At 41.6% G+C, this 13,685-nt stretch overlaps 2 protein-coding genes across 2 annotated transcripts; both read right to left on the bottom strand.

The window, feature by feature from the left end:
* Positions 1-3,788: 3,788 nt before the first annotated feature.
* On the bottom strand, positions 3,789-5,088 carry LOC306964850 (tripartite motif-containing protein 16-like; the record flags this gene model as incomplete). Its single annotated transcript, XM_079559019.1, has 2 exons — positions 3,789-3,860; positions 3,934-5,088. 2 exons carry the CDS (start codon positions 5,086-5,088, stop codon positions 3,789-3,791), a joined length of 1,227 nt encoding a protein of 408 aa, XP_079415145.1.
* A 1,830-nt stretch (positions 5,089-6,918) lies between these two features.
* Positions 6,919-13,685, bottom strand: LOC306964851 (uncharacterized protein; the record flags this gene model as incomplete). The annotated part of the gene is made up of 3 exons (XM_079559020.1): positions 13,641-13,685; positions 11,584-13,140; positions 6,919-8,549 (listed from the first exon to the last, which is right to left on the bottom strand). Exons 2-3 carry the CDS (start codon positions 13,136-13,138, stop codon positions 6,919-6,921), a joined length of 3,186 nt encoding a protein of 1,061 aa, XP_079415146.1. The 5' UTR covers positions 13,139-13,140; positions 13,641-13,685.

The raw sequence follows: 13,685 nt of genomic DNA on the forward strand, positions 1-13,685 counted from the left end.
TACTGTCGCCATCAGCATAAAACATGATCCTATTGAGCAGCTCAACACAGCATATGCTCTTACTGCAGTGGGTAATAAGAGAATGGATTTGGATGAGGATCTAACCTGTTTAAATCCCAACATTTTAAAACAACAGTGACTCGGAGTGCTGAACTACAATGCTACAAGGCAAAAACAGTAAGAAAGTCCAGTGGTAAATCATGATGTTGCTTTTGAGCCTCTGGAAAAGAGACAGGTTCATTTAAGAGGAGCTGTAATTCCTGAACTCTTTCTCTGATTTGGATGTGAACACCTTCACATTAAAGCAGTGAGTCTGCCCTTTACGCCCACATCGATTATTGTCCTGCAGCTTGGAGCTTTTTGATAAACAAATTGAAAAAAGAACCCAACAGACGTCTTGTCACCGTTACCAAGAGCCATGTCTTGACATTTCATTGGCTGCATTCTTTCTGCTGCCTGAGTTTATCGTTCCCACGTCCCAAACCAGAGGAACCAGCTGCTTGTTTCTCCGGGCGTCACATCTCTCACATCTTCCAAGTGTTCCTGGTCCCGTGCCAAAACAGCAACCGCACAGCAACGTGTTAAAGCTGCCAGAGTCCGCTTCGGTCAGGGGTAATGTACGTTTACTTTATGGCCAGTGGAGAAATGGAGGAGTAGCATAATGTTAGCAAAGGTTTGTAGCAAGTAACCGATTTTTATATTGTACCACAAAGTCACAATACTTTTTACTTTGAGTCTTCATAGTGAGTGTTCATTAAACAAGCGGTTGCTCCCTGTATTTTGAGAAGATTTAGAAGCGGCTTCATGATGACATTTGGAAAAAGAATTGACTTGTATTTAGGAATGTAATGATTTGAGATACTATTGTCATTACAGAATATTTTGTTCTGATGAGTAAAATAAAGTTTGTTCTGTGACTACATTATAAAAGAAGCAGACCAAAAAAGACCTGTGTGCGCTGTGCCACTTATTGTCGATGGTGACCAGTTGTTGTGAAAGATTTGCTTTGAAGGCTGTGAAGTGTGCCTTTAAACTGGGACGGAACTAAGGAAAGCATTGGGAAAGTTAAGACTTTGGACAACAGCTATTTATTTCAAACTGACACGCTCACCCTGTCTGTAGTGATTGTTTGTCAACAAAAAAAGGGAACTCAAACTTCGTCATAACCAAGCTTAGGATTTAACACAAATAAACACTTAGACGCATCACGGGTTTTGGTTTTATGCAGCAGCATTCAAAAGAGTGCAATGTCCAAACAAACTTAAAGTTTCAAAAAAGGGTTTATTTTCCAGGTTTGATGGCAAACAGCAAAGTATCATATATGCAAGGCCTCCTTGCTGCCTCACCCAGGTGTGTGCTGGCCTGTGTGTGTTACTCCCCATATCTCTTAGGTGCGCAATGATAGAATCAACAAACAAAATAAAGCAAAAATAAACATATTAGAATTAACCTAGCATATTGGAGAATATATTATTAAAAGAAAACATACTTAGGAAACTAAAATAATGTAGAAATTACACAACTAACTGAACTAATAAAACAAAAAATGAACTTAACTTTAACTTTGAACCAAAAAACTGACAAATTGCTCCTACACTGTTATTAAAGCTACACTGTAAAATTTGGGGTTAGACTAATGCCAAAACATGATCCCAAAGAGCAGCTCGACTGTGGGTATTCAAAGAAAGGATGAGGACAAAACCTTTTTGAATGTTATATTCAGCTGCCTTTAGTCAACATCTCCATGGAGACGAGATGGAGACGTCCCGCTCCCTGTGAAGTAACTGTCAAATCTTATATTAGGAGAGGCGAACTTCTCACATGTAAGTTTGTTTGTTTGGTAGAGATTTTTCAATGATAAAAACATATGTGGAAAAAATAAAAGCTCGTATTTGATTGGGTGAAATGTTGTTTAAGGAAATGTGTTTAATATTTTATGGTTAAAAAAACATCACATTTTAATCATGCATTTTTTTTTTATGATAATAAGCCGGAATGAGTAAAATTGGCATTAAATAATGAGGTTAATAGGTTAGTAGGACCACTGTCGCTGCACACCTGTGTCCTGTAAAATGACCGCCCTCTGCTGGGGAATAGATGCGTTGCACTAGGGTGTTGATGGCGAGCGCTGGAACATCTTAACCCCTTAACTCCCACCTGAGCACATTTTCTCCAGCTTTACCCCAACCCAAAAGCTTCTGGAAAAAAGGTGTGAAAATAGCAAACAAAACTGAGACGAAAACAAGGATGAAAATGTGAAAAAAGTGAGCAAAACTGACGAAAAAATTTACAAAAAATGTAAAAAAAAAATGACAAAAACTTGACAAAAAAGTGAGAAAAATTGGACGAAAAATTGAGAAAAAATTGATTAAAAAGTGATAAGAATTTGACAAAAAAATGCGAATAATTTGATCAAAAAGTGATAAAAAATTGACAAAAAAAATTTGACAAAAATGAGATGACTGCCCAACAAAAAAAGTGATGAAAAAAATCTGATGATGTAAGGAAAAAGATCAATTTAGTTTTGTAGGTTTTAGCTTTCAAATGAGGCGTTACACTGGCCTACAGGATTTGGGTAAAGCTGAACTGGAGAAAATGCTCTCGGTTCAGTCGGGAGTTAAGAGGTTAAAGCACCAAATAAAACAAGTTTCGTCCTTACACATGTATGTCTACTTGGCGGCATGGTGGCTGAGTAGCTAGAACCTTCGCCTCACAGAAAGAAGGTTTGAAGAGTTTGATTCCCAGAATTTGTGAGGTTTATGTGTGAACTTCGCATGGAGCGAGTGACTTTTGTTTTGGTCAGGCAGTGTGTTGCAGACTTCAAAATTATTCATTGACGATTTTTTGTGTTTGATAGTAATTTACATTTAAAAATATGAACAAATCAGTTTGATGTTGATTTGATTAACATACTCTACAACTACATGTTAGTCCACAGGTGATGTGACTTTGAGTGCTAGCAGTTACTCGACAATATATGGGCCAGAAAATATAATTTACTGAAAATTGCATCGGGGGCAGTATTAAAACTCCAGAGGGCCGGATTTGGCATTTGGCTCACCCAAGACAGCATTTATAAAGTAACATGCATATCTGTCAGGTGATTTAAAAGAATCAGTCACTGAATGATTTCCCAAAGCTTTATTTCATTATTTGTATATCAAAACAAATCATCAATCCATTGTCTGAATATTGAACAGGGTCTGCAACATTTTTAGGATCAAAGCACATCAGTTCAGTATACACAGAATATGTGAGCACCAAGCAATTTGAAACCAGTGTTGCAAAACGAAACTAGCAGAAAATCAAGACTTAAGGAGAACTGAACCAAGATTACACAAGAAGAATAAAAGACTTTCTAAACCAGGACTCGATCAAACCACCCTTGCGCAAGAGGCTAAAAAGGTGAGAGTTAAAGAGCCACAGACAACCATAGGCTGCAGACGCCTGTGCGAAATGTAACTAGACAATGTGTGTAAGTACCAGAGGAGCAGAGTTGTCACGATTGTCATTGCGATGTGGATTGAGCAGTGGCAGAATGTTCTCAGTGAAACAGCAGTCAGTAAAAGAGAAGATGAGAAATTCTTGACCGACGTCATAGAAAGAGATCAGACCCTCGTCATAATCTACAAACACTCCCACCTTCTCTGGAGTAGACCTCATGGGGAGAACAACCGGGGGCTCTTTGTTAATTTTATACACACCTTTTTCCAGAGTAATTAACCAGTGTCCATTCTGAAGAGTGAGATTGTTTCTCTCTTTTCTGTTCACTGACTCTTTGGCCAGTCCTAATATCCAGGCAGTTTTTCCTTTGACCTGAACCTCGAAATAGAACTTTCCTGATGAGAACTTTTGTTTTCCTAGAACACAGAACCAACAAGAAAACCTCTCAAGGCTGTCTGGTAGAGCCTTTTCATGGTCACTTAAACAAACCTGTTTGAGATCTTTGGACAGCTCTAATTGTGGCTGTGCTGTATTTGGATCTAGAGCAACGTCCACTGCAAACTCTTTTACATTTTCCATTTCAGCCATGAAGATCTGCTCAATCTGAGGATAAAGAATCCTCTCCAGCTCCGACACAGCCTTGGCCACTCTGCCCTCATACGATGGGGCCCTGACAGTCTCCCCTGTCCAGTCTTTGAGCGCTGGAGCAGGCTTGGTTGAAGTGAAGGTTTGTACAAACTGCAGGTGGTCTCCAGAGCTCCACAGCCGCTCCATCTCAGCTTCTCTCTGCTCCAGCGCAGAGATCTCTGTCTGGATCTTCTCTATCAGCTGTGCTGCCTCCTCCTCGCTCTTCCTGTGCTTCTCTTCAATGCTCTGTTTGAAAGAGTCCAGACCTTGTTGAACACACTCCATCAAAGTGTTGAAGACTCTGATGCCGTCTTGTATTTCTGAGTCTGCGTTTTTCTGACTGAGCTCCACTGAGCCTCGGATCTCCTCGATTTTCAGAAGCCTTTGTTTAATCTGCTCTTTCACTTCAGCCTGCTGAGCCTCACACTCCTTCTTTAACGGGACAGTATTATGACTCTGATCCTCTACATAACTGCACTCCAGACAAATGAAGTGTGAGTGGTCTCTGCAGAACAGCTCCAGAGGTCGGTCGTGTTGAGGACAGATGTGCTCCTCCAGGTTGGGCAGCGCCTCGATCAGCTGGTGCCTCCTCAGACGGGGGTTGGTGAGGTGGGGCTGGAGGTGGCTCTGACAGTAGGAGAACAGACACACCAGGCAGGACTTCAGGGCTCGGAGCCTGGGCTCAGGGCAGAGGTCACAGTCCACCTCTACTGGAGCAGACGACTGGGGCTCAGAGATCTCCTTCTCTGTGACTAAATCTTCATCTTCAGGTGTGACTTTGAGTTGAGAGACCATCTCAGCCAGAACAGTGTTGACTTTCAAGTGTGGTGTTGAGCTTAGGTCCTGTTTGCAGAGTGGGCAGGTGATGCTGTCACTGCTGTCCCAGTGCAGGTTGATGCAGGCGCTGCAGAAGCTGTGTCCACACGGTGTAGTGACTGGAGCAGAGAACACCTCCAGACAGATGGAGCACAGGAGCTGCTCTTCAGAGAGTGTGCAGCTCACAGCGGCAGCGGCCATCGCTATAATAGGAAAGAAAGAAAACGTGGTTCAGTCTTGATGCTTAACCTTTGAAAGTACTTTGAATCAAAAGTTACTCAGTGCCATTTTTGTCACCAACAGTTTTAGTCATGCAACCAAAACTGTTCTTGCGTCTTGGCAGTACTTTTAAAAGTGAAAGTAGACACAACTTGTCAGTGTTCAAAAGTCTGTCAGTGTTTTCTTTCTAGTTCTAGCCACTTTTATTTAAATGTTTTTCTCCCTGCATCCCCAACTTCAACCTACTCATATTTCACACTACAGGAGGAACCTACGTAATACAAGTGCAAGGATCACAAAGACACACTGTATGATATGTGGCTCATCCTGAATTATGTAACACATATTTAAAAAGCAACATTTCCACAATTATACCAGACTAATATCTTAAAATTAAGATGGTCAGGTCTGACTTGGAAATGGATTTATCAGTTGTAACACTCTCATGTCTATGCCAAAGGGATCCAAGTTTGTCCATGTGAGTAAATCTATTTACCTCTATCATTACTGCTCTTAGAATTGACAACATACAAAACACCTTATTATTTCACAATCCAAATGTATCATTTAACTCACCAGAGACTTTAGTTGGGCTTTACAGATGTAGAAAAGTAGTAGATTTGCTCCCTCTCTCCAGACACAGCTGCCTTCACTCTGATAGTTTCGTTTCATGTGAGGTTTGTGCTGCTCATGTTGCTCCGCCTCTAAATCCCTTCCTGGTTCAAATCAGGAGTAGCTCTACACCAGTCAGGGCAGTGTATCAGTCATTCTCACACACTGAACAACATCATGGATTATTAACTTGGACTTTAAATACAGATTTCTTTGTTGATTAAACACTTTACGCTACGTACTGCACTCATTTCTTTTAGTAAATTTCTCTATTGTAAGATCAATAAAGTATCTTAGTGTGTCTTACATTTGTCCGTGTCTTGATCAATGGCCGCTGGCCAAGATGCAGGTTGGAAGTATGGGATAGATAACGCTCAAATACAAAATTCTTCTTTTAGGGCAGTGATGCTGAACAAACAAACTGTCATGAACTTTGCTAAAGTTGATCAGGTCTAGGGACCGCATCCACATCCTGAGCTTATTCCACAAATGGATTTCTTCTTCCCTGATGGCACGGCTATATTCCAAGATGACAAGGACTCATAGAATGCTGTAATTAAAGCTTACAGCTTCTGTATGAATTGTGAGGTTTTCTTGTGTTATTATTGGTGGAATTAGAGCAAACTGACAAAAACATATTTCAGAATTAGCATTATTATTATTGCCGCTAAAGACCAAGACTAAATTAGACTAAAATTCTGTACAACTGCTCGTCTACATAATTTATTTGCAATCACATCTCAGTTCACAGTGGACACGGGAGGAGCTGCTGCTGGAGGAGGTGATGTGACTGAGAGCTGGTTACTCCACAAAAGAAAATCACATTTTGTTTATAACTCCAGGGGACGGGATTTGGCATCACTGCTGTAGTTCTATCCAAAACATCGAACTTAATTTAAAAAAAAGACTGCGTATCTGAAGTCATACACACTATACACATCTATTGAGAGAGTCATAGTCACTGAATCTTTAACCAAAACTTTATTTCATTATCTGTAAATACATTTTATTTAGTATGTTTAAAGAGAATGTGTGGACATTTTACAAGACTAAACGAGCACAAAAACTAAAACAGGACTCGACCAGACCACGTTTTACAAGAACAACATAGTCCAAGAGCTGCAAGAGCAGTATTAGAGCAGTGAGAGTTAAAGAGCCACAGGCAAAACCATAGGCTGCAGATGCCTGTTCAAAAACTAACTAGACAACAGGAGCAGAGTTTATACCATATTCATTGCGATGTGGATTGAGCAGTGGCAGAATGTTCTCAGTGAAACAGCAGTCGGTAAAAGAGAAGATGAGAAATTCTTGACTGACGTCATAGAAAGAGATCAGACCCTTGTCATAATCCACAAACACTCCCACCTTCTCTGGAGTAGACCTCATGGGGAGAATAACTGGAGGATCTTTGTTAATTTTATACACACCATTTTCCAGAGTAATTAACCAAGATCCATTCTGAAGAGTGAGATTGTTTATCTCTTTTCTGTTCACTGACTCTTTGGCCAGTCCTAATATCCAGGCTGTCTTTCCTTTGACCTGAACCTCAAAATAGAACTTTCCTGATGAGAACTTTTGTTTTCCTAGAACACAAAGCCAATATGAAAACCTCTCAGGGCTGTCTGGTAAATTATTTTTTTGGCCACTTAAACAAACCTGTTTGAGATCTTTGGACAGCTCTATTTTTGGATGTGCGGTGTCCTGATCTAGAGTCACTTCCACTGCAAACTCTTTTACTTTTTTAAGTCCAGCCTTGTAGATCTGCTCCATCTGTGGATAAAGATTCCTCTCCAGCTCCGACACAGCCTTGGCCACTCTGCCCTCATACGATGGGGCCCTGACAGTCTCCTCTGTCCAGTCTTTGAGCGCTGGAGCAGGTTTGGTTGAAGTGAAGGTTTGTACAAACTGCAGGTGGTCTCCTGAGCTCCACAGCCGCTCCATCTCAGCTTCTCTCTGCTCCAGCGCAGAGATCTCTGTCTGGATCTTCTCTATCAGCTGTGCTGCCTCCTCCTCACTCTTCCTGTGCTTCTCTTCAATGCTCTGTTTGAAAGAGTCCAGACTTTGTTGAACACACTCCATCAAAGTGTTGAAGACTCTGATGCCGTCTTGTATTTCTGAGTCTGCGTTTTTCTGACTGAGCTCCACTGAGCCTCGGATCTCCTCGATTTTCAGAAGCCTTTGTTTAATCTGCTCTTTCACTTCAGCCTGCTGAGCATCACACTCGTCCTTCACGTGGACAGTATTATGACTCTGATCCTCTCTGTAACTGCACTCCAGACAAATGAAGTGTGAGTGGTCTCTGCAGAACAGCTGAAGTGGCCAGTTGTGTTGAGGACAGATGTGCTCCTCCAGGTTGGGCAGCGCCTCGATCAGGTGGTGCCTCTTCAGACGGGGGTTGGTGAGGTGGGGCTGGAGGTGGCTCTGACAGTAGGAGGCCAGACACACCAGGCAGGACTTCAGGGCTCGGAGCCGGGGCTCAGGGCAGAGGTCACAGTCCACCTCTACAGACACTTCACAGTCCACCTCTACTGGAGCAGGCGGCTGAGGCTCAGAGATCTCCTTCTCAGTGTCTAAATCTTCATCTTCAGGTGTGACTTTGAGCTGAGAGACCATCTCAGCCAGAACAGTGTTGACTTTTAAGTGCGGTGTTGAGCTTAGGTCCTGTTTGCAGAGTGGGCAGGTGATGCTGTCACTGCTGTGCCAGTGCAGGTTGATGCAGGCGCTGCAGAAGCTGTGTCCACACGGTGTAGTGACTGGAGCAGAGAACACCTCCAGACAGATGGAGCACAGGAGCTGCTCTTCAGAGAGTGTACAGCTCACAGCGGCCATCGCTAAAACAGGAGAGATGTTTAGAATTTTTAAAGAATGTGCAGTTTCAAGTTGGTATCCTTAATACTTTGTGAAATAATTATGGTTCAAAAAGTGGATGAATCAGGCCAAAATCATAGCTGAGTGAAGCTGACCCCCCCTTTAAAGCAGTACTAAGTAACTCATGCCCCTAGAGGCCATAAGCGCCACTGCAGGTGTCGTAGCATATTGCGTTTTTTTGCTCATTAATTGTCCGTGAGAGTAAATACTACGCTGACAGAAAAGACAAAGGGAGAGAGGGTTATTGTACATCCAATAACACAATGTAGATCATTTTCACTCAAACTTGGCTGTAAATACTACAGTGGCACTAGCCCGATGCTAGCTTTGCCCGTTGCCCGTGATTCCATTAGTGTGTATTGCTGACTCCAACCCGGTGGCAGTGAAGTTCCAATTGTGGTTTTCTGGCCAGAGACACGGGGATATGATAGAACCCTCAGTCATACTATTAACACTTGTATTACCCCCAAGAGTGTCAACGAAAAGGATCTATTAAGGTAAACAAGTTACTTAGTACTGCTTTAAATGTACATTTATAGTAGAAATATGTTCATTGTTTGTGCTGTTATAGTAAGACGTTTATATTTATATTGCGCACTTCGTTTTTGAGGTATTGACCATTGATAATGGTCATTCACAATGGTAATTGATCAGCCCAAATGGCACATTTGTCAACAATGTGTCCTGGAAACACAAAATAAGATGGCAGCTGACCAGGGACACATTATGAGGATGAAAAAGTCAACAAAAAAGTAAAGTTTTTTTTATCATGTGCCGTTTTTAATCCCTGATCAATTACCAATCAATGATGAATACCTCAAAAACGAAGTGCGCACAAACGAAGCACAAACGTATGACACTATTTTGAAGCAAATCGGACACTATAGGGGACTAACTTCACACAAGTTCCAAAAAGAGAGCCTTGTCTGTAACAGTAAATCTATGACGGATTACAGCTTTTTGAATTGATAAGATACAACAAACTTTCACACATTTCACACATGCATCATTTTACTCACCAGAGACTTGGGTTTGCCTAAAGAGATATTGAAAAGTTTGAAGATTTGCTGTTTCCACACAGTGTTGCTTCGCGTTTTGTTTCTTGCTTCGTGCTGCAGATGTTGCTCCGCCCCTAAATCATTTCCTGGTACAGAAACCTTCTCTTTCAGTGCATAGATGCGCATGTCAGTGCAAAGCCTCTTTTCAAAGCCAAACTGATCATCACTCGTTAGAACATGCATTTTTATCATTGTGCCTGCTTTATTATAGACACAAAAAACAGTAATCATTTATATTTATACGAACCCAAGTACAACACCATGTGCATTTGTTACCTGCCTAAGTTTACTGAATAGAAAAAGAAAAAAAACATCACCTGCCCATGTCTGTAGTTGGAACAACAGGAACATGGCTAATGGCTAAGATTTACATCTTTTACATCCCGAAAAAAAATGAAATAAAATAATTGATGCTATTGCTCTTGAACTACTAGAACAGGAGCCTTTAACTTTTTGGTTTCAAAGGGACGATTTTTTACTATTCTCAATTATACAGTGGGAGGAAGATGTATGTAAACGCTTTTGAATCTCTCACATTTCTGCCTAAATAGGTCATAAAATGTGGTCTGAGCTTTATTAAAATCACAAGAATGAGTAAACGGTGACTGCTTAAACGAATACCACCCAAACTATATGTTATATTTTTAATGGCCATACATGTAAGTTGAATACCATTCAACTTTACCAGACTAGTATCACAAAGACATAATTTTGACTTAACTTATTTAATCATTTAAACTTTTCACTTTATATATGTTTTATCTGTCCTTTTACATCAATAGAAATAAGCAGTTTATGCCCGTTTACTCAGTTCTCAAGAGTTTTCACCAAGTGCTCTTTTTTTTTACTCTTCCTTGAGTTCCTATGTTGGATTCTCACCTCTGACATTAAGAAAACTGCCTTTGACGTTAGAAAAGCACAAACCCATAGAAATATATGGAGGAATGATCATACAAGTCAACACTTATTACTTACTATTACTGTTTCCTGGTGAAATTTACCCGTTAAGAAACAACTCCAAAAACCTCACACTTTACCATGTCCTAACATTACACACAGCACTGGCTTCAAACACTTTAACACCATTATACTCTGATAACTGTCACGGGCTGATCACACAGACGGTACATTTGAGACGATCACACAGGTGTTCACAAAGAGTCAAACAACTGAAGGTTTTCTCCATGAAGCTTTATTTCTTTCTTTGTTCAAAAGCAAAGAAAACCACAGAAGAAACATTGGAGGATCAAACACTTTACAGCAAGGCAGTTTATTTTTTCAATGGAAGTTCTCGTTTCTTTATTGTCATGTTTTTGGTGAATCTTTGACTCTTACTTGCTTTTGTCAGCACGTGTTGAACCCATTGGTGACCGTCTTTGATCATTCTGCCTGCTTTATTATACACACACACAAAAAACATGAATTATTTACATTTATAAACACAAATATTACACCATAGAAGTCCAAAATGTGTTACCTGCCCAACTAAAGCAACATAAAAAATACAAAATAAACTTGTATATTACATGCAATTGCTCTTGAACTGCTAAAAAAAAGGGGTCTGTAAACCTTTTGGATCCAAACAAAAGATTCTTCCCAAACGTACTCAATTATTATCTTCAAGAGGCATAACTTATTTTAATGCAAACTTTGGTTGAATTCAGGCCTAAAGGAGAACAGGCACCAGATGAGACGAGGACAAAAGAATCTCTGAACCAAGACCTTTCACGATGTCAAAGATTTGTAAGAGCAGGACTAGAGAGCTTCATGTGAATCTAAAACGGCAGATCCTGTTCTAGAAGTAACTCGAATTACTTGATTACAGGTGTAAGTCTCAGAGGAGCAGAGTTTGCACCAGTATTGCCGCATGGATTGAGCAGCGGCAGAATGTTCTCTGTGAAACAACAGTCAGTAAAAGAGAAGATCAGATTTGTTTTACCGACGTCATAGAAAGAGATCAGACCCTCGTCATAATTCACAAACACTCCCACCTTCTCTGGAGTAGACCTCATGGGGAGAATAACTGGAGGCTCTTCTTGTGTTTCATACTCATCAACGCCCATATAAATTAACCAGTGTCCATTCTGAGGAGTTTGAGTGTTTTTCCCTTTCCTGTCCACTGACTCTTTGGCCAAACCTATTACCCATCCAGTCTTTCCTTTGACCTGAACCTCAAAATAAAACTTTCCTGATGAGAACTTTTGTTTTCCTAGAACACAGAACCAAAAAGAAAACCTCTTAGTGTTTTCTGGCAGGTTCTTTTCATGGTCACTGTAATGAACCTGTTTGAGATCTTTAGACAGGACTAAGTTTGGATGTGCTGTGTCTGGATCTAGAGTCACTTCCACTGCAAACTCTTTTGCTTTTTTAAGTCCAGCCTTGTAGATCTGCTCCATCTGTGGATAAAGATTCCTCTCCAGCTCCGACACAGCCTTGGCCACTCTGCCCTCATACGATGGGGCCCTGACAGTCTCCTCTGTCCAGTCTTTGAGCGCTGGAGCAGGTTTGGTTGAAGTGAAGGTTTGTACAAACTGCTGGTGGTCTCCAGAGCTCCACAGCCGCTCCATCTCAGCTTCTCTCTGCTCCAGCGCAGAGATCTCTGTCTGGATCTTCTCTATCAGCTGTGCTGCCTCCTCCTCGCTCTTCCTGTGCTTCTCTTCAATGCTCCGTTTGAAAGAGTCCAGACTTTGTTGAACACACTCCATCAAAGCGTTGAAGACTCTGATGCCGTCTTGTATTTCTGAGTCTGCGTTTTTCTGACTGAGCTCCACTGAGCCTCGGATCTCCTCGATTTTCAGAAGCCTATGTTTAATCTGCTCTTTCACTTCAGCCTGCTGAGCCTCACACTCCTTCTTTATGGAGACAGTATTATGACTCTGATCCTCTACATAACTGCACTCCAGACACAGGAAGTGTGAGTGTTCTCTGCAGAACAGCTGAAGGGGCCAGTTGTGCTCAGGGCAGATGTGCTCCTCCAGGTTGGGCAGCGCCTCGATCAGCTGGTGCCTCTTCAGACGGGGGTTGGTGAGGTGGGGCTGGAGGTGGCTCTGACAGTAGGAGGCCAGACACACCAGGCAGGACTTCAGGGCTCGGAGCCTGGGCTCAGGGCAGAGGTCACAGTCAACCTCTACTGGAGCAGACACTTCACAGTCCACCTCTACTGGAGCAGACACCTCACAGTCCACCTCTACTGGAGCTGGAGACGACTGGGGCTCAGAGATCTCCTTCTCAGTGTCTAAATCTTCATCTTCAGGTGTGACTTTGAGCTGAGAGACCATCTCAGCCAGAACAGTGTTGACCTTTAAGTGCGGTGTTGAGCTTAGGTCCTGTTTGCAGAGTGGGCAGGTGATGCTGTCACTGCTGTGCCAGTGCAGGTTGATGCAGGCGCTGCAGAAGCTGTGTCCACACGGTGTAGTGACTGGAGCAGAGAACACCTCCAGACAGATGGAGCACAGGAGCTGCTCTTCAGAGAGTGTACAGCTCACAGCGGCCATCGCTAAAACAGGAGAGAAAACTAGATTTAGTCTCAATGCTCAATCACTGAAAACCTCAAGTCGCTCACTGCCATTTTTGTCACGTCAGCTGACAACAGTTTTGGTCGTTCAAGCAAAATTGTTCTAGCGTCTGGCAGTATAAGTGAGTGGATACAACTTGTCAGTGTTCAAAAGTCCAAGTTTCTTCTGATGCTCAAGTGTTTTCTTTCTAGTTCAAGTCAAATTTATTCAAATCTTTTCTGACCCTAACTTGACCTACTCATATTTCACACTACAGGAGGAACCTACGTAATACAAGTGCAAGGATCACAAAGACACACTGTATGGTATGTGGCTCATCCTGAATTATGTAACACATATTTAAAAAAGCAACATTTACACAATTATACCAGACTAGTATCGTGAAATAAAAATGGTCACATCTCACTTGGAAGTGGATTTATCAGTTGACAGCATACAAAACACCTTATTATTTCACAATCCATTGTATCATTTAACTCACCTGAGACTTTAGTTGGACTTTACAGATGTAGAAAAGTAGTAGATT

This window comes from Gobius niger, assembly GCF_951799975.1.
Source record: "Gobius niger genome assembly, chromosome: 6".
Lineage (NCBI taxonomy): Eukaryota > Metazoa > Chordata > Actinopteri > Gobiiformes > Gobiidae > Gobius > Gobius niger.